The sequence below is a fragment of the Aricia agestis genome, chromosome 1 (genome assembly GCF_905147365.1).
Source record: "Aricia agestis chromosome 1, ilAriAges1.1, whole genome shotgun sequence".
Classification (NCBI taxonomy): Eukaryota; Metazoa; Arthropoda; class Insecta; order Lepidoptera; family Lycaenidae; genus Aricia; species Aricia agestis.
The window spans coordinates 16,052,244-16,074,872 of NC_056406.1; the positions used below are offsets into that span (position 1 = coordinate 16,052,244).

Sequence of the window (22,629 nt, forward strand, 5' to 3'; positions counted from 1 at the left end):
TGAAAGAACTTGAATGCTTATTTAAAAAAATCGTATTGTGATAATATGGTCTTTAGGAGAGAAAGAAAGGGAGTATTAAAGGTGAGCTAAAAACAAAATATGAGCGAGCGAACTGGGATTGAATGCCCCATATGAAACTCGTGAGCATTAGCGACCGATCGCTCTTGTAGCCGTACCTCGCTACGCCCATGTAAGCGCTATTTTCATAGAAAGTTCGGTAACTGGACATAGGCACTGTTAATAAAATAATACATCCCATGGGTCTATAGTTCCACTGATTTTGTTGTATGAAACTGTGAACTATAACTTGTGTATTACTGTGATACTGTCCTATAAGTGTCTAAACACACTATGCCGAATTTCCGCGGCGGAAGTTCGGCTTGATTCCGCCTGCAATGTATTTGAAATTATCGCCTAGGATCCCACCATAGAACGACCTTCACCGAGCTGGTTAAGGTCCTTCTATGGTGTTGGCATTGCATAGAAAACAAGCAATCTAAAACATATCCAACACGGTTTTTTACTTTAACGCGGCGTCACCTTAAGCCCACATTCTTTTTGAGAAATACGACACAGCAGACAGCTTTATTAATAAATAATAAGACAGGATTCAGGGCTAACTTCCATGTTGCTGTCTTCGTCTTATACGTTAGAAAATCCATTTGGCCGACAATGACAGTGACGGCCAAATGGATTTTCCATAAAGTTTAAAATTTCCAAAGTAGACACTTTCAGTAGCGGATTTAGAAGAACGCGCGGTCCGGCGACCACCCAGGGTGTCGTCGGGGAAAAAAGGGGCACCGAAGGCAAACAGAATGCGGTGCCCCTTTTCTATTTTTGGTGAGATCTGGCCCAGGGCGCTGGTAATGCTAAAGCCGGCACTGACTATTTCCACAGATAGCAAGCCGTTGAACCTATCAAATTGAGCAGGAAGATGGGAAGTTAGGGTAAATGTCCTGTATACGATCGTAATCATGTTATCAATGATATTGTTTTTTGTCAAGGTCGTACGACGTACCACGGATTGTGTTGGAATAACGGAACCTCACGAATTTGTTCGCTAATCGCTGTAGTACGTCATACTACATAGTAGTTACTCATCATCATCAATCATCATACCACTATTAACATTGTAGATAAGTAATACGAATGTAAGTAAGTTGTAACTGAACTAACTGCCTATAGTCTATAAAAATTACAAAGTGTAACCAATTACCAAACTAGGGTGTGTATGAGTCTATGAGATGAGTCCCCTGTATAGACTTCACTGCGACTTGTCACTTTAGAGTAGCAACGCTGCAATTTTTTTTGTGATTTGTATGAGCAAGCGTGGGGCGTCATGAGTTTGCCCATACAGAATAAACAAATTTTGCTCTTTCAACGCTGCTACTTTCGTATTATGAACTCTATTAATAAAATGTATCTCAAGAGCAACAACTCTGGTTTTCTGTACTTATGTCAAGTCACAACGCTCGCTTTTCATCAATCGATCTGCTCGTTTTAGATGGGTGAAAATAATATGGAAAATATAATTAAGTAGGTATATTTGAAAAACTAAGATAAGTAATATTATTATGAAGATGCGCTGTGTACGTAGTACCTAACTAGAAACTATTTACTTGTGATTAACTTTTTAATAGGTAGGGTGTTTTATCTTTACCTAGATACTTATTTGAGCGCGGCGCCGCTTATCAGTCATCGCTGTTATCAGGTTATGGTTTTTTAATTATCGTATCGTTGATACCATATGGTGAGGGGACGGAAGCCGCCGCACACGTGGTTACAGAAGCAAGAGCGAGACAACTAAAACGAGTTGTTCAAACTTGGCAATGAATTACTCAATAATTTTTGCATTCAAAACGAGCCTCTAAACTCTGAGCCGTAGGGTCCTAGTTCGCTTCGATTCGCGTTACTGCTTTCGAAGTCTGATTCACGGCGTGGCGGTAGACTGTCGGACTCGTGGTTAACTTGCATTTTATATTAATAGTAAACTGGAAACGGCGAGAGTAGAACGTGTGTTCGTTTCGCGTGTATAAATATATTTTCGAGCGTTGCCAAGAAGTTTATAAGATTTTTCTTATCAATAAAATTGACAATAAAAAATTTTCGCGCTCGAAATAATCGGTTACTCATAGAACACGCGTATTGAGGTTAAACATTATAATTTATGTCGAACATTTTAACCTTTCCGCAACGAAACTCGCATGTCGGTACGATTATAACTGTGTTAATTTTACCGATATCAGTGGCAGTTACGGAAAACGAAGCTGGCATTATCGGCTCAAGGCCAGTTATGGTGTTTCAATACACGCGGTGAACCCCGCAGAAGCTCAGCACAAGCCGCAGACCGCAGTGTGATGCAATGTTTGTACGAGGAACTATCATTCCGCGAGTCTCCGTATGCGAAAAATTTACAATTGAATAATTATTATAATTTTAACGCGGCGCCTTAAGAAAAATATTCTGTGAGCTACTAGTGATTTACTTCGTAAGTTTAATTAAAAAAAAAAAGGAGAATGGCAAAAGTATCAGCTGTAGAAGGTTTGGCGCCAAAATCGATGGAAGCTGGGGATAATAACGCAAACGAGGAACAGTCGACCGAAGGAGTGCATTTGAAGAAGGAATTGAGCTTGATGAATGGAGTAGCCATCATCGTGGGAGTGATTGTCGGATCCGGTGTTTTCGTATCCCCTCACTATGTTCTGAAAAACGCTGGCTCCAAGGGCATGTCCCTTATTGTATGGATACTATCCGGATTACTCTCGATGATTGGAGCGCTGTGTTACGCGGAATTAGGTAAGTTTTAATTTATTCATTTCCAAAGATTTTTCATTTCAAAAACGGGACCGTCCTGTCTGTCTGGCTCCAGGCTGTATCTTAAGAACCCTTATAGTTAACTGCAGAGTTGAAGTTTTCACAGATTATAAATTACTAGACGTTCCGCGCGGCTTCGCCCGCGTAAATTAGATATTTCACAGAAAAATTAGTCCACAAAAAAACCTATGATCCTTCACGTGGCCTACTTCTTATCTGATCTAAATAACAGAAAAAATGCTCTAGTAGTTCGTGAGATAAGCCCTTTCAAATAATTTTCCCCGTTTATTGCACATTTTCCTCTATTTCTTCGCTCTTATTAGTATTAGCATGATAAAATATAGTCTTGGTCTTTTTCAATAACTGGGCTATCTAACACTGAATGAATTTTTCAAATCGAACCAGTAGTTCCTGAGATTAGCGCGTTCAAATAAGCCCTTAAAATAATTTTCCCGGTTTTTCCTACATTTTCCTCTATTTTTTCGCTACTATTATTAGTCTTAGCGTAATAAAATATAGCCTTTTATTATGGAGGTCTCGTTAGTGGTGGAAATTTGGACCAGACTCCATACATTTTTAAACATACTCCTTATTCAAATATTAAATTTAAAGATAAACAACTTTGAAATTATGATCATAATAATTTAGTAGTTTTTTGCACGATGTTGAAAGAAGTGAGTAAGCAATGAATAAGGACTCCTATACGACTGAGCTGAATACAGACAAACGTTAATATTATTTCACCAGTTTTTCTCGATCCTAGAAGATTAAAAAAGTGGTAGGTACAGAACCATTAATATGACTCGCTTTTGTTTGGTCCATCTGTATTTGATAAACATAACAAATATTACTATGTATTTATAAAGATAACAATATTATGATGCTTTTGAGAAATAAGCTCTCTAGTCTCTATCAATTAGTTAATCCTTCGATCGTGGATTCTTGGAAATCTATTGTTATACTAAAGTTATCTTATGGGGGTTGAGAGGTTAATTCATGTGACTTTTGACCTTTATGAGTTCAAATGTCAGAAGTCGACCGTTTAGAAAACGCGTCACTTTCTAGAGGTTATCCTAAAGCTGGCTACTCACGGCGCGTAATGTCACGAGCCACGCCGCGCCAGCTCGAGCCACGCACCGTGTGAAGGGGGTGGCTTGAGGTGGCGCGGGCTGGCGCGAGCAGGCGCGTCTGATCCGATTGAAGTCGGTAACTTCAAAGGCGCGGCTTGGCGCGGCTAGGACTCGCCTGTTGGCTAACGACCGTTCCCAATATTTGATCTATCTCTGGATTTGCCCTACTAGAGATAGGAATAGCTCACATTAGACATTAGAGACATATATTTTATGTCAATTGTGAGCTATTCCTATCTCTAGTAAAAAAAAAACCAGAGATAGATCAAATATTGGGAACGGCCGTAATATAAGTGTTCGCTCGTTAAAATCGGCCCGGCGCGGCGCGGCTCGTGATATAACGCGTTGTGATAAGTCAGCATAAGGCAATCATGATACATCAATCAATAGAACACAACATAATATTATAGTCAAATTAATGAGAAGAAAATCTTAAATCACGCTAAAGACTGCAAATTAAAATTGAGCTAATGACAGCCTTTAGGTTATACACAGAAGCAGAAAATTACCGTTGACTGAACATATTTTCATTAGTTTTCGTTGAAGAAATTGAGTTGTCCTGGCAGGTGCTCTACCGCTACCACTAGTTTTTCATCAAAATGTAATGATTACCATTTTTTATTCCAGGAACAATGATTCCCAAGTCAGGAGGAGATTACGCGTACATCGGAGAAGCTTTCGGGGATCTGCCAGCATTTCTCTACCTGTGGGTGGCCCTGTTCATAATAGTGCCTACAGGCAACGCCATAACTGCCCTCACGTTTGCCCAGAACATCCTCAAACCGTTTTGGCCAGCCTGCGACCCACCAGACAGCGCTACGTCACTAATAGCCGCTGTTGTTACATGTAAGTGTTGGTCGTTTATCTCTTAAACTAACCCAGAAACTCATTAACAGATAACATTCAGAACCCCTTATCTGCCCTTTATCTTCTTGAAATTCTTTGCATTTCATAGATAAACCCTAAATAGGTTTGTACAGAGGTTTATAGTTTCCCAACCGCCTTATTATTTCTGCATCCCCTAGCTTAATTGATCAGGTATGCACTTTAATTTTCCCAAAATTAATAAGGCTACATTGCATTATAGCATCGATGCGCCTGTAGGCTGGGCTGTGGTCTGTGGGAGATCAAAATATGTTTCACACGTCAAAAAAGTCTTGTTTCTAAGGAACTAAGTTTTTTAGTCTTTTTTATTTAATATACATAATTATATATAAGAACTGAACTGCTTGGTTACTTGTCCGGTAATTTATTTTCAAGAAACAAACACAGTATCTTTTTTTTAAACATGCATCAAAATTGCGAAACACCTCGTTCTCCGAATTGGCACAACTCGTTTTGTCGTTACTTTTGGGTACTTGACCCTTTTAAATATAAAGGAGCGGGATCTGCAGGAGGTATGCATTTTGCATTAATATTTTTTTTTTCTCAGCTACAAGTTCTTCTGCGAATGATTTCTTTTGCTCATATCATATTAATGAAATGATTGCATCATTCTTAGAACTGTTTGTATGCAAATTACGATTTTTGTATTTGTATGTGTTGGACCTTTTACAGACATTTATCTTTGTCGTTGACAGGAATTTAAGATAGGTTTAAGAATATTGTAAGTGAAGTAGGTAAATTGATTTATTAGTAGAATGACAAATTAAAATTTAATTATGATTTACTTGGGAGTGGGACTCAAAATATTGCTATTTTAATTTTCAATTAAAATGTCGCAGTGTCTTGACCACTGAATGTCCACCATAACATTTGCTAGGTGTTCGTAAAACAACATCAAACCGAATGGCATAACCCAGTCCCCAAAACCCACGTTATCCTTGAATATATTTTAGTAGCTGACTACCCAACTAAGAACGTCTATTGATAGCCTCTTTGTAAGGTTCTCCTTAACAATGAAACGAATGAATGGATCCTCCGAACGTGTCTTTATATTCCTGTGGCAACGCGCGATGCTGATTGTGCTTGACAGGATAATGGCTGCTTCCTCCCGCATCGCTCTGACACGTACTCCTGCCCGAATTATCCCGTCGATCATACACCTACAAGAAGGGCTCTTAATGAACAAAGGTCTTCGAAAATTTAACAAAGGATGACCGTCTTAGTCCCATGTGCTTCTGCAATTTTCGATTTAATTTTGCTATGCTCCATCTTTATCTTGTGAAGGTTTCTGGGGCGGAAAGGAGGAAGAACTAATTTTACGTTAAATACTTGGTACTTTTTTGGGTTCCACAGCTAAACGGTTGTTTCTGGAAACGTGAAAAACGGAAGTAGGAAATATGCTGAATTTAAAAGGAAAACTATCACGGCTAAGAAGACTTCAAAAGTTATTGAGTAAAAGTCGATCACCTAAAAAAATGTACCTATTCAGCGAAGTATAGAGGAACTTTTCGTTCTAATTCCTTTGAACGCAACTGAAATGATAATATTGTTAGTAGTATAAAACACGTTAAAAATGTACATTCATTGACCATACAAAAATTATCTGAACTGAAGAACTGGCGGCACTACGGAACCCTATACTGCGCGTGGCCTGACACGCACTTGTTTTTCTAAACAGCGCATGAATTCCTAATTTGTATGGAGGGTAGATGGAGGAGAATTATCTTATATGGGGGATATTTGAAAAAGTGTCCAGCTGTACGCAGTAAATAACAGTTGAAAAATCCTCCAAGAGTGGCGCTAGCTGCAGCAAAGGGTATGGAATGAATGTAGCCGTTGGTGAAAAAATATAAATTGAAGTTAGCCGAATAGCCGAGTCACAGAATTACTGGGTTAATACCAATATATTTTGAAAAATATAACCAAAAATAGCTGAAATAAAAGGTGCTAATGATTTAAAATTTACCCTGTTGCTACTGTAGCGCCACCCTAATTTAACGCATTTCAGCGGACACTTTTTACATACAGAGATAGTTCTCCTCCATCTACACTCCATACTAATTTGCTTTGTAAGAAGACCCACTAACTTCTTTACCATTTTACGTCGTTATCATACTTCGCGACTTTGTTTATTTATCGCCAGCTTTTTGTTGATGGTTTACCAATATTTGTTCTGCGAGCTTGGTAAATCATTTATGGCAAAATTATTATTGGCGGAAGCCTGAGGTCAAATCAATGTTTATTTTCTAATGATGTTTATGGATTTAATGTAGCACTTACTAGTCCGTTATGTTATATGTACTTACCGTTATGTCGCATGAATTAGAAAACTTGAACGAAATTACACTGGTCTCGATTAAAGAGGAAACCAGTTCGACGCTGTAACACTTACTCACCTATATAATAATCTATGAACGCTTTCGATCACGTTTATCTGGTCCCGTGCTTTCGTTGTAGCGAGGAACTTATAAACTAGAAAAAAAACGGCCAAGTGCGAGTCGGACTCGCGCATTAAGGGTTCCCTACAGTTAGGTATAGAGCGAAAGTAGGGGAAAATTGTGTTTTTTGTATGGGAGCTCCCCTTAAATATGAACTTTATTTTGTTTTTAGTATTTGTTGTTATGACGGCACCAGAAATACACAATCTGTGAAAACTTCAGAAGTGTAGTTATAGCGGTTCTTGAGCACAGCACTTGATACAGCCTGGAGACAGACAGACTGACGGACAGACAGACAGAAGGACAGACAAACGGACAGACATCGAAGTCTCAATAATAGGGCCCTGTTTTTACCCTTTGGGTACGGAACCCTAAAAACGTATATAATATGTATATTTTGAACAACAATACTTTTGTTTGCAGTATGAGTTTATCACCGGCGCGGCAGTGAAGATCATTGTTGCAAAGATTTTGAATCGAGTCGTGACTTTAATATATAACTTACCTATGCTGTGTACCAACTGTGTACAAACCTGCCGATCACTTACGTATGCTTTTTAGGGTTCCGTACCCAAAGGGTAAAAACGGGACCCTATTACTAATACTTCGTTGTCTGTCCGTCTGTCTGTTTGTCTCCAGGCTGTAACTCAAGAACGGTAATAGCTAGAAAGTTGAAATTTTCACAGATTATGTACATCTGTTGCCGCTATAACAACAAATACTAAAATCAAAATAAAATTAAAATTTAAGGGTTTAAAATTAAAATTTAGGGGCTCCCATACAACAAACATGATTCTTTTGGCCTTTTTTGCTCTATTTCAATAATGATAACATGTAGGTACTTGCATTTTTCTCATAGTCCTTAATTATATGTGTAGGTACTTTAATATTAAATAATAGTTTTAAAATAAAATAAAAAAATAAAGGGGGGCTCCCATACAAAAAATACAAATTTTGGCCTAATTTTGCTCTATAATGGTACGTAACCCTTTGTGCGCGAGTCCGACTCGCACTTGGCCGATTTTATTCATGTAATACAGTATCTATCGTTATCTAGTTGCACCAGGCACCAGCCCAGGATTGAGATACTTGATATAGAACTTAGCCAGTACCGATTTCAAAAGAATGAAAATTAAGAACAGAATTGGTTGTGGTTTAGTGGAATTTCGAACAAGGCGCTAATGAAGAATAAGAATTATTTTATACTTTTAAGATCATATTTTTAAGAATATTGCTTTTACCTTGGAAGTCGGTTTAAATTTTTTGTTGAAAAATAATAATTTTACTCTTTTTAGTTATCTACCAGATGAGGCTTCATGAGTAAATAACCAATACGAATGTTAATATAGCTATAACTACTTACAAATTATTATTCACATTATGTTACTGTAAGCGAAATTGTGGTAAAATCTAAGCGATGCTGCAATTTACAAACTTCTTTAAAGGTTCAGGAGTTCTGTTCATTGCAACAGGATCAAGAGACACCTTTGTCTGAAATTTCACTTATGTATTTGTAACATATGTTTAAGTTACTAGAAACAACTTCTTAACCGCCATTTGATTTTTAATAAATTTCAAGGATTTACCTCGACTGCTCATAGATCCCATCATCAGATCACTACTTTCGTAATTGTTATACAACATTTAGATTATATGTCCTATACAACAACATAATTATTTAAAAAATCGGTCCACAAACAGTGAAATAATCATTAAAAACATCAGCTTCGATGCAAAATATCACGAAAAGTACTAATAATTGGGTCATAATGTGATGACCCATAGTATAATTAGGTATGCTTTCAGTTGTTTAAACAACAAAATCCCCGAACCTGTATCTATAAGGTTTCGAAAGTTCCGTTGGGTACCTTCGGATCCAGGGTTTAACCTAGTGCGAAATTTTACTTTTTGGTAGCATTTGTCTCGACTGCTTCAGAAAAAATCGAAATCACTATATGTTTCCATACAAATTTCAAGGAGTCCCCTCGATTCCTCATGAATCCCATCATCAGATCACCACTTTTGTGAACATGGTACCAAATTCGAGCTAATTTTGAAAATCGGATCATAAACGGCTGAGTAATCGTTGAACATACAAAAAAAAGATACATACAGCCATCAAGTGTCGCATTAGCCCTTAATCAAATTAAGCACTTGCCTAGGGCATCACGTCTGAGAAAGCCGAAAAAATCCGTCCTTAGGGCATCACTCTCTTACGTCACCAAAAACCACACAAAAAAAGTTTCTAGGAAAAATAAGTAAGTACTTAAGTTTTTTAGGCGGTAAAGGCTTAGGCTTTTTAGACCGATTTTAGTTGACGTACGGAGAGGGGGCCCCCCTAAGGGCGTTTGTGCACTACACGGAATTTTACCGTCCGGCGTTTATAACTTTCACGTTTGCCATATAAATAAGGTAGGAAATCGAGATGCCGCGCCGCGCCTGATGGTAAAATTCCGTGTAGTGCACAAACGCCCTAAGGGCATGGATTGCTTAGGGCATCAAGTAGTCTTAATCCGTCACTGCAGCCATCATACAGCCGAACGTGTATTACCTCCTCCTTTTTGGAAGTTGGTCAAAAATAATTTTTGTTAATTTCTTTACAGTATTTTTAACTGCGCTGAACTGCATCAACGTAAAATGGGTGACCCGAGTCCAGGACTCTTTCACGGCTGCCAAGATTCTGGCCTTGGTGATCACGTTCATTGCCAGTTTGTTCTACCTGTTCAGTGGACATACGGAAAATCTACAAAACATGATGGACGGCACGGTGACTGACGCTGGCAGTATTGCTGTTGCTTTCTACTCGGGCCTCTTCTCTTACTCCGGATGGAACTACCTGAACTTTGTGACCGAAGAGCTGCAGGAACCCTACAAGTAAGTATCATAGAATCCCTTCCCAGTTTCTAGTCATTTAAGTGCCGAAACATACAAAGTGTAACAAAACTAAGTGATAATACTTTAGGGTGTGTACGTGTTTCTTGTAAAGAGTTCACTGTGAAAGTTGCAGCCCTGAAAGACCAATTTTTTTTTCACTTTTGTCTATTTCTTCGCTCCTATTAGCGTGATAAAGTATAGCCTATAGCCTTTCACGATAACTGGGCTATCTAACACTGAATGAATTTTTCAAATCGGACCAGTAGTTTCTGAGATAAGCGCGTTCAAATAAGCCCTTTCAAATAATTTTCTCCGTTTTTTTACATTTTCCTCTATTTCTTCGCTCCTATTAGTCTTAGCGTGATGAAATATAGCCTATAGCCTTCCTCGACAAATAGACTATCTAACGCTGAAAGAATTTTTCAAATCGGACCAGTAGTTTCTGAGATTAGCGCGTACAAACAAACTAACAAACTCTTCCGCTTTATAATATTAGTATAGATTATAATTTATAATATTAGTATAGATAACTTAATAGTGAATGGTGCCCCAAAGCACTTATATACCTACTAACTATGTTAATTTTTAGTAACATTATTCTCCTATTATATAAAATTGCAACTTGCAAGGTAACTAAAGTTTCCATCTCACAATTTTCAGGAATCTCCCTAGGGCCATCTGCATATCTATGCCAGTGGTCACCCTGGTATACGCGTTAACAAACATCGCATTCTTCGCTGTGCTGACGGGGCCTGAAATGCTCGTATCAGAGGCGGTAGCGGTCACATTCAGTGAGAAAATCCTGGGTGTGATGTCGTGGATCATGCCGCTATTCGTAGCCTTGTGTACCTTCGGGTCGCTCAATGGAGCTATGTACGCATCTTCGAGGTTATTCTTCGTGGGCGCGAGGAATGGACACCTGCCCGTGGCGATTTCTCTTATTGACATAAAACGGTTAACGCCTGTGCCATCGCTTATATTTATGGTAAGCAAGTCTTAGTTTCTATTTTGTAAATAAATTACTTAATATTTAACAACATGAAAATGCCACAAACAAGAATAGTCCGGTTAACGAATGACTCAAACGAGGGTATAGAGTGCGTGAGCGGGAACCTAAGCGATTTCTGCTGGAACTTATTCAGGGTGGTTAAGGACAAAACATACTAAAAGTCCTGACGTCTCGGAGGTGAGCCGGAGGGAGGGGAGGGAAATTTTGTTACAAGTCATAATACATATAAGTCATACATATGGTCATTCATTCGCGGGATCGCGGCCATAGTGTGAGAAGTGAGAACTGAGAGTAGAAAAAAGATTATTAAACAAATTAAAAACATGGAAGAAGTCTTAGTAATAGGGTTTACTAAGACTTTGTTGTCTGTCCGTCTCTCTGTGTGTCTATATGTCTCCAGGCTGTATCTCAAGAACCGCTATAGCTAGACTTCTGATATTTTCACAGAATGTGTATATCTGTTGCCGCTATAACAACAAATACTAAAAATAAAATAAAGTTAATAAGTATACAAAAAAAAACGTGACTTTTTTGGCCTGTTTTGCTCGTAATCAATAAGTAATAGTAACAGCGAGGCACTTGAAATTTTCACAAAATCCTTAATTATATTTGTAGTTCAATAATTAATAATAAAATTAAAATAAAGTAAATGTTCCATACAAAAAAAAATTGTCTACTTTTACTAAGATAAAAAAAAAGATATAAACAATGAATTTTTTTTAAATCTCTATTATCAACATTATTAACTATTGTAAAGAGTGGTCGTTTATCCTCGACACGAGGATAAACGAACATTGGTGACTTTTTAGTGGTAAAGAAGAATAGATTTCGGTATTCATGCGCCGACTCGTGCTGCACTAATATCCAAAGTACTCAAAATCCGTCAATTGCGATGCGACCCGGCCAAGTCAGCATTCAGCGGTCCCGCTGTGTGGATTTAACCGTTTTATTTCGGTTTTCAAAACGTTCTCATTTTGTTTTCGTTTCCAAAAACGTTATTGCAAAGACCTGTTCCGAACGATTTGAAATCTTTAATTAAATAACGTTCTCATTTCGTTTTCGTTCCCAAAAAACGTTATTGCAAGAAAACGTTTCGAACGATTTGAAACCGTTATTTAAAATAACGTTTTCGAGCCCTGATATTAAGTGACTTTTGATTGTGCATATTTTGTGCATATTTCGGCTATTTTTCGTGCATATTTGCATGCACATTTCGGCACTTTGATCGTGCATATAATCCGATGTCTACGTAATAATATTGTATCTAATAACCAAATATTATTTGTTGCAGTGTCTGATGTCGCTGGTGCTACTGGCCTCCAACAACATCGCGTCTCTGATCGTGGTGGTGTCGGCGGTGGAAGCTCTGTTCATCCTGTGCTCGGTGTGCGGCCTGATCTGGATGCGGTACACCAAGCCCGATCTGACGCGACCGATCAAAGTCAATATCGTCGTGCCTATAGTGTTCTCCATCATTTGTATATTCCTAGTCATTTGCTCGTGTTTCCGGACCCCGTTCGAAGTGGGAATCGGTGTAGCGTTTATCGTGATAGGCGTCCCAGTTTTTGGCGTATTCGTATATTGGAAGAACAAACCTATGTGGTTACAAAACGCGAGTAATAACTTCAATCTTTTTTGCTCTAAACTCTTCTTGTCCCTGCCCGAGGACTCCAAGGACTTATGATTGTTGTTTGACAAACCTTTATTCCACTAGCCTGTAAGTTTTATGCTTTTAACTACTTTTAAGTTGTGAGTGCAAGAGAGCAAAGATCTGTTAAATTATATAGACGTAAGCATTTGTGATGTAGCTTATTGCTTCAAAAATATTGCGAGACATAGTAAATTTCGTATTTTATACTTATTTACTGGTTTATATTTTAGAATAATAAATTATACCCGTAACCATATTAGTCTATACCGTAAGAATGCCGTAGAATCATAAATTATACGTAATTTTGGTATGCTGATCATGGCTCATTTGAGTCATTTGCTTATTTTTAGTGTCCGACCGAAGCTTCGGCCGCCTTCGGCCAAAAAAATAACCGTCAAAATTGAACGAAAGACTGAGTGAGTCGTGAGAGAGGCCACGTCTAGGAGTCACTGTCAAATACAATAAACAAACACTAACTTTTTAATAAATCATTTAATTATTTATTAAGAAGTTAGTATTAGTTTATTTTACTTATTACTCTAGTTTTGGTCTAGTCGAGTAAAACAAAGACTAATTGATTGGTCTAATTATTGTTATTTGTGAAATAATAAAGATTTCTTTTTACAATGTTTAGTCAATAAAGTATATTATAGTAATTGTAGAATGCGTTGCGGGAACCTAAGAGATTTCTGCTGGAACTTATTCAGGGTGCTTAGGGACAAAACATACTAAAAGTCCTGAAGTCTAGGAGGTGAGCTGGAGTGAGGGGAGAGTGATAAGTCTCAATTTTTGGTTTTTGGCTAATAATTACTAAATAATCGGCCAAGTGCGAGTCGGACTTGCGCACGAAGGGTACCGTTATAGAGGAAAAATAGGCAAAAAATTGTGTTATTGTATGAGAGCCCCCCCTTAATTTTTTATTTTATTTTAATATTATTCTTAATATTGAAGTAGACATATAATTAAAGCCTTTGTGAAAATATCAAGTGCCTACCTATTGCCATTATTGATATCGAGCAAAAAAGGCCAAAAAATTACGTTCGTTGTATGGGAGCGCCCTTTAAATATTAATTTTATTTTGTTTTTAGTATTTGTTATTATGGAGGCAACAGATATACACAATCTGTGAAATTTTCAGAACTCTAGCTATAGCGGTTCTTGAGATACAGCCTGGAGACAGACAGACGGACAGACAGACATCAAAGTCTAATGAATTCCCGTCCCGTTCCCGAACCCTAAAAACGACGCGTTGCAGCAAAAAACTTTCTACGATGAAAAAAAACTCATTTAATTCTCTATATTTTTGATTCTATACACTTTTTCCGAATTCTCATCCGTTTTCGAACTACGCATTTGAGTCATTCTTTAAACCTAATCCTACTTATCCATACTAATATTATAAATGCGAAAGTATCTCTGTCTGTCTGTCTGTCTGTCTTGCTTTCACGCCAAAACTACTGAACCGATTGCAATGAAATTTTGTACACAGTTATTCTAGAGTCTGAGAAAGGACATAGGCTACATTTTGATGTGGGAAAATATCTTATTTCCATGAAAATATCGATGAAAATGAATTCGCTTTGCGCGTGGCCAGCGCTCATCCCGGGGGTCCTGGGTTCGAGTCCCGCAGGCGGAACAAAAAGTTCCTGGGTCTTGGATGTGTATTAAAATAAAATTTCAAAAATCTTAAACATATTTTATGTAGGTAAGTATAATATTATAAAAAATCCAGAAATATATCGATGCAATGAACATTTTAGTTCTAATACGATTCAGCAGATGGCGTTTTAATTTTTACTTTATTGTAACATAGAACTAATCATACTTATTAGTTAGTAGTTTGGCGTGAAAGCGAGACTGACAGACAGACAGACAGACATACAGAGATACTTTTGGCGTTTGGCGTGAAAGCGAGACTGACAGACAGACAGACAGAGATACTTTCGCATTTATAATATTAGTATAGATTATGTGCACACTGCACAGCTGTTTTTGGGTATTTTGATTAATTAAGGGCCGCGCTACACTGGAATGGCAGCGGCAAAGCGAGCACTTTCAGCGCTGCCATTCCGGTGTAGCGCGGCCCTAAGAGGGGTACCACTTACCAGGGTTTTAAAGTTTTTAAATTTGACACAAATTTTGTTGACACCGCGCGCTATAAACTAAAGTCCAGGCGGACGAAGTCGCGGGCAACAGCTAGTAATATTATAAAGGCGAAAGTTGTATGGATGTTTGTTACTCTTTCTCGCAAAAACTACTGAACAGATTTTAATGAAACTTTACAATAATATAGCTTATACATCAGAATAACACATAGGCTACAATTTTAACCGACTTTCAAAATGGGGGAGGTTTTATGTTCGTTTCCTTATATTCAACGATTACTCCGCCGTTTGTTAACCTATTTTCTAAATTTTTCTTTTGGTATATAGGGTATCATCCCAATTTGGTATTATATTCACAAAAGTGGTGATCTGATGAAGGATCCATAAGGAATCGAGGGAACTCCTCAAAACTTATAGGGAAACATGTAGTGACTTCGGTTTCCTGAGAAGTATTCTAAGCATATGCTACAAACAAGTAAGATTTTGTACCCAGATATACCTGGTATACCGTGGTTCGGAAGGTGCTGAGAGAACTCCTGATTCTTTATAGATACAAGTTTGGGAGTTTCGGCGTTGTTTTAAGAACAGAAAGCATATGCTACTATGCAAATTACATTCATCATCATCATCATCATCACTACCATATTGTACCATTTCATAGTCTTTTAGATCGAGACTCGAGTTTGTCAAGCGATAATTAAAAAAATCTATACCTGCCTAATATTATAAACCTGAAGTTATATATGTTTGCTTGAACGCGTCAATCTCAGGAACTACAGGTCCGATTTAAAAACTTATCTCAGTGTTAGATAGATCATTTATCGAGTAAGACTATAGGCTAGATTATATTATCACGCTAAGACTAATACGACCGAAGAAACTCAAATGTAGGAAAAACGGGGGAAATATTTTTTATGGGAAAATGTACGGTTTCTGTAAAATTCCTAATTTACGCGGGCGAAGCCGCGCGGGACATCTAGTTAATTATATTTTGTAGTCCACAAATTATTAAGTACGGTATGTAATAAATAAATCACGAAATCACAAACTTTTCTTACCATCTCTAAATCAACTTATCTAAGAGACAGTCAATATAATTATGTATAGGTAAACTTTCAATATTGAATTTTTAAATAATTAATTGTAGCTTGTAGACATATTGAACATAACTGTATCTGAAAAAGATAAAACCGACTTCAAAATTATACGTAAACGTAATTGAGAATTAAAACTCCGTATCTCCAAAACTACTGAACCGATTTTGATGAAACTTGCATTATTCCCTAAGTTGAACAATACGTCCTAGTATGTACAACAAAAAAAGAATTACTGAAATCGCAATGGTAGTTCCAGAGATATGCGAACACAAACATAAAAACAGACATATACATACACTTGTAATTTGGCACATTTGTTCAAATGCTGATACAGATTACAGACTAACATATACGAAAATTAGGCAGTTCTGGAAATGTTACATACATACACGTCGAATTGATAATCTCCTTTTTTTAATTCGGTTAAATATTAATTAGGTACTGAGAGTCGAGCGATTAAGATTATAAACATTCGGCTTTGGCTTCAGCTTCGGCCGAAGGTTGTAGCGATTGCCGATTAATCGGCTTCGGCTTCGGCCAAAAATGGACCTTCGGTCGGACACTACTTATTTTCTTCTTTCATTTTTAGTAACGTCTGAACTCTGAGCAAGCAAAATTTAACATTACTAGTGCTGAAAGTATTTGATTCTAGATTTTTTTTAACTGTCTGATAATAATTATATCTACTTGCTAGCACCATGTAGATGGAGAGTTGACCTCAGATAATTCTCTGACCACACGCTCTACGCCCTCTATCTCGAGAACAGTTCAAGGTAAGTATAAAAAAATGTTAAATAGAAAAGTTGTAGAGAATTTAATTCTCTACAATATTGATAATAATCATATCTTATATCTTTAAACGAGCAATTCTTGTATTCCAACGATTTTCATGAAATTTAGTATATAGGGGGTTTCGGGGGTGATAAATCGAGCTAGCTAGGAATCATTTTTGGAAAATGTGAATATAATTATTATGTTTTTTTTTAATTTTTTAATTTAATTAAGTACTTATTTTTAATTATGCTTTTATCATACATTTTTTAAACAAATAATAGCGCACTAATTATATGGCGACAACGGGTGGGGTATGAGGTAGGGACTAGGGGGCGGCAGGGTGAGGTAAGTGATCGGCCGGGCGCGGCGCGCCTCAAATGCGTATGCATCCACATAATATTTTTTTAGTAGTTTAGCGGATAAGTCCATACTTATCCGCTACTAGATGTCCCGCGCGGCTTCGCCCGCGTAAATTAGGAATTTTACAAAAACCATACATTTTCCCATAAAAAATATTTCCCCCGTTTTTCCCACATTTTCCTGAGTTTCTTCGGTCGTATTAGTCTTAGCGTGATAATATAATATAGCCTATAGTCTTACTCGATGAATGATCTATCTAACACTGAGATAATTTTTTAAATCGGACCTGTAGATCCTGTGATTGACGCGTTCAAGCAAACATACTCTTCAGGTTTAGAATATTAGGTAGGTATAGGTTTTTTTTAAATATCGCTTGACAAACTCGAGTCTCGATCCAAAAGACTAAGAAATGGTATAATATGGTAGTGATGATGATGATGATGATGAATGTAATTTGCATAGTAGCATATGCTTTCTGTTCTTAAAACAGCGCCGAAACTCCCAAACTTGTATCTATAAAGAATTCAGGAGTTCTCTCAGCACCTTCCGAACCACGGTATACCAGGTATATCTCGGTGCAAAATCTTACTTGTTGGTAGCATATGCTTAGAATACTTCTCACGAAACCGAAGTCACCACATGTTTCCCTATAAGTTTTGAGGAGTTCCCTCGATTACTTTTGGATCCTTCATCAGATCACCACTTTTGTGAATATAATACCAAATTGGGATGATACCCTATATACCAAAAGAAAAATTTTGAAAATCGGTTAACAGACGGAGGAGTAATCGTTGAACATAAGAAAACGAACATAACACCTCCCCCATTTTGAAAGTCGGTTAAAATTGTAGCCTATGTGTTATTCTGATGTATAAGCTATATTATTGTAAAATTTCATTAAAATCCGTTCAGTAGTTTTTGCGTGAAAGAGTAACAAACATCCATACATCCACACATCCATACATCCATACATCCAAACAAACTTTCGCCTTTGTAATATTAGTAGGATTTATATGTGTGTTTGAAACTCTACCACTTTTAGAAGCTCATAGCTAGGCAACGATTAGAGATAGATACAAAGTGTGAAGAGCAAAGTTGTAGAGAATTTTATTAGCTTTTCTTGTGTAGTACAATAAAATATCGTACGACGCACCTATTTCGAAAATTTAACCTATTTAAAAAAAAAACAAAATAGGTCCTTCTTCGGGACACGGGGGGGAGGACCCTAGTCCAAACAAAGTTCCGTAGTCATAATTTCTGCTCTCGACTTGTCCAACCAGATTCATTCGTTTACTAGGCTATTACATGGGTCCGCCCCATCTGCCTATGAATCCACTTTTTTGATAGTACTTATTATAAGTTTTAAGTACTTAATACGTTTTTATGCGCTCATACCTGAGCTACCTACGTATAAACAGAGACTTAAAATATTATGCATCTGTTATGTAAGTAGTTATATAAAGTACAGATACTCACAAATCCTACTAATATTATAAAGGCGAAAGTTTGTTTGGATGTATGGATGTGTGGATGTATGGATGTTTGTTACTCTTTCACACAAAAACTGCTGAACGGATTTTAATAAAACTTTACAATAATATAGCTTATACATCAGAATAACACATAGGCTACAATTTTAACCGACTTTCGAAATGGAGGAGGTGTTATGTTCGTTTTTTATCTTGAACGATTGCTTCGCCGTTTGTGAACCGATTTTCAAAATTTTTGTTTTGGTGTATAGGTTATCATTCCAATTTGGTACCATATTCATAAAAAAGGTGACCTGATAAAGAAATCCATAAGTAATGGAGGGAACTCCTCAAAATTTATATGGAAATATGTCGTGACTTCAGTTTCGTGAGCAGTATTCTAAGCATATGCTACCAACAAGTAAGATTTTGCACCAAGGTATACCATGGTTCGGAAGGTGCTGAGAGAACTCCTGATTCTTTATAGATACAAGTTTGGTAGTTTCGACGTTGTTTTAAGAGCGGAAAGCATATGCTACTATGCAAATTACCTTCATCTTAATCATCATCACTACCATAAACCCTTATAGAACCAAGTGTCGTCCCGTTTTGACCCTATTATTGGTACTTTTCATTTTCTTTTATTATATAAATTATCACTTAAACCGCGGGTGACACCGCGGGGCACAGCTAGTGACAATATACATGTATTTTGATCATGGAAAAACATCATTAATATATGTTGTAATTTAATACCAAAATATTTCTGTTAGACTAGTAGCGCCATAGTATCAATGAGTTTGCTTATGTGTTATGTCATGTGTCACATTCTTGATATGCCATTGTATCTGTCATATAATAAATAGTCAGTCGTTAACCGAAAGAACGTGTTTTAATAGGTTATGGGCCCAGCACGCTTCCACTGCGCTACTCTACTTAACAAATAATATGATAAGCCATAAGGATTATTTTTAAGGCCTCTTTTAAGACTTCTTCGTAATTTATAAAATTAGTTATCGTTCATGTACTCACTCCATGTAACTTCTTGGTAATCCTCTTAAAAATTTGCGACATTTTAGTAATATAAATATTTAAACCCATAACCATTAATTATATGTATATAATTAATGGTTATTAATTATAATATATATACATAACATAGTAGGTTTGACAATAATTATTGACCTACGTATTTAGGTAGGGCGACGGACGTTGCTATCCATCAGGTGACCCGTTTGCTCGTTTGCCCCCTTATTTAATAAAAAAAAAATATTCAATCCAAAGTTACGAGGGTTCAAAAATACGACGAAACGTTTCGAGAAAAGGTAGGTAGTGCCCTTGCGCGCTTCGCTTGGCTCATCTTGGCGGGGGCACTCCCGTGCCCCCAGATGTCAAATCCCTTACATTTTGTTGGCGATTGCGATAATCGCTTGACACTTGTTTAGTAGGGCTGGATACTCTGGAGCCAGGACAGCGAGGGTAGCTAATGGAGCTAAGATGATGATGATTAGCAACAATATAGTAAATGCCACAAAAGTAGTACTTATCTACTTACATTCTTATCAAGGATTGCAACGTTACATGTTTACATGGAGTGATGTTATTTGTAAATGTTTGTGATAAACAAATTGTGTAAACTTCAGGCAAATTGTTTATCTGTCCTCTGGTCAGGGCTCGGGACGGTCAAAAGCTTCGGTCCAGTGGACTTTATAGTGGACAATATTATTTTTCAGTACCGTAAATCAAATGATACGGCCATTTTGAACTTATCATTATGTTTCAATAACAGAAATACAGTCGTATAAGGAGTGGCTCTTGGCACAGAATATATATTAGTAGTACCAACTCTTGGATGACATTGTCATGGGGCCGGAGGCGTGGATGCTGAGCAGCTGTCATTGAGGATACCACAAGTTAGAGGTAGTAGTTCTATTTTGGACACTCACCGAAACAGCCTTGTAGAGCTATAATTTCCTTAACAAGTTATGAAAAAATTAAGTAACATAAATGCTAGGCAGATTAATCTAAGAAGAGATACGGTAGATAGAGTAGAGTCGATAGACCTGTGTAAAATAAATGCTTTTTTTCATGAAATAAATAAAAATCAGCCAAGTGCGAGTTGGACTCGCGCACGAAGGGTTCCGTCATAATAGAGGAAAAAAAGGCAAAAATGTGTTTTGTGTGTATGTTAATTTAACTTTTAATTATTAAATTATAAATACAGCTGAATATTGACGTGGGAGAGCCATGCTTCGGCACGAATGGGCCGGCTCGACCGGAGAAATACCACGTCCTCACAGAAAACCGGCGTGAAACAGCGCTTCCGCTGTGTTTCGCCGAGTGAGTGAGTTTACCGGAGGCCCAATCCCCTACCCTTTTCCTTTCCCTACCCTCCCCTATTTCCTTCCGTACCCTCCCCTATTCCCTTCCGTACCCTCCCCTAATCCCTTCCCTACCCTCCCCTATTACCCCTTAAAAGGCCGGCAACGCACCTGCAGCTCTTCTGATGCTGCGAGTGTCCATGGGCGACGGAAGTTGCTTTCCATCAGGTGACCCGTTTGCTCGTTTGCCCCCTTATTTCATAAAAAAAAAAAAAATAAGCTAAGTATTTTTTGAATATTTCAAGTGCCTGTTGTCATTATTGAGATTGAGCAAAAAAAAAGCAAAAAAATTACGTTTAAGTTGTATGGGAGCCCCCCTCAAATATTTAATTTATTTTGTTTCTAGTAATAAATTTAATTGTTGCTATGGTGGCAACAGATATACACAATTTGTGAAAATATCATAAGGTAGCTATAGCGGTTTTTGAGATACAGCCTGGAGACACACAGACGGACAGACATCGAAATCTTAGTAATAGGGTCCCGTTTAAGAACAGGACCCTATTACTAAGACTTCGATGTCTGTCCGTCTGAGTGTCATCTTTTTTAGGGTTCCGTACCCAAAGGGTAAGCCCTTTGGGTACGGAACCCTAAAAAAAAATTGTTATTGAAGTAAAATATGAGTAAATAAGTAGTTTGTTATCACTTATCATTATTATTAAAATTAAAAACGTCCAACAAATGCAATGAATCCCGAGGCCCAGAATATTCTTATCGTTTAGAATTTAGATTATTCTAACATAATATTAATTATTAATTAACACTGACCTTGCATTTTATCAATTTAGTTACAGTCAGGAATAATACCTAAGTACATATTAATATCTTAATCTTGCATTGTTTGTTACTCACGTGAAGATAAGCTATTTGGATATCTCGTTCAAAAACTGGTAGACTAGTAGCTTAAAAAGTACAAACAGGCAAACATAGATCCGCCTTTTTAGGATGTTGAAAAACATTATACTCCTTTATCCTATTATTTATTTATTAAAGTGCCAACAAACTCGTGCATCAGGTGAACTTCTAAAAAAGTGAATACCTACATTGTAATCTGTAAGTGATATTTAACAACATTAAATTATATTTATAACATAACGATTAATAATATTATATTTAATATATAATACAATATTTATTTCAATTCGAAAATAAAATAACTCGACATCTTCTGCTCAGTTAATAGAAGAATTAATGGAACATAAGCAGGCACCAAACCAACGCTGCGTAAATAGCTCACATAAAAAACCTGGCTGTAGCCTGAATAATGAATTGTTGTTATATTAAAATTTAAAAGTATTAGCTGCTAATATTTACTTTTTAGGGTTCTGTACCCAAAGGGTAAAAAGTAAAAACGGGACTATTACTAAGACTTCGTTGTCTGTCCGTCTGTCTGTGTCCAAGCTCTATCTCAAGAACCGCTATAGCTAGACTTCTGAAATTTTCACAGATTGTGTAGGATGTATATCTGTTGCCGTTATAACAACAAATACTAAAAACAAAATAAAATAAAAATTTAAGGGCTAAAAATGTGTTAAAAATGGGGGCCCCATACACAAATTGCACACACTCTGCATCGGAACCCTTTGTGCGCGAGTCCGACTCGCACTTGGCCGATTTTTTGGGACTTAATGATTATTTACCT

General features: G+C 37.1%; 1 protein-coding gene across 1 annotated transcript; it reads left to right on the forward strand.

Moving 5' to 3' along the window:
- Positions 1-1,965: 1,965 nt before the first annotated feature.
- LOC121733367 (large neutral amino acids transporter small subunit 1) lies at positions 1,966-13,011 on the forward strand. Its single transcript, XM_042123631.1, has 5 exons — positions 1,966-2,796; positions 4,572-4,790; positions 9,871-10,141; positions 10,802-11,126; positions 12,442-13,011. The coding sequence occupies exons 1-5, from the start codon at positions 2,517-2,519 to the stop codon at positions 12,832-12,834; spliced, it is 1,488 nt and encodes a 495-aa protein (XP_041979565.1). The 5' UTR covers positions 1,966-2,516; the 3' UTR covers positions 12,835-13,011.
- Positions 13,012-22,629: the final 9,618 nt, after the last annotated feature.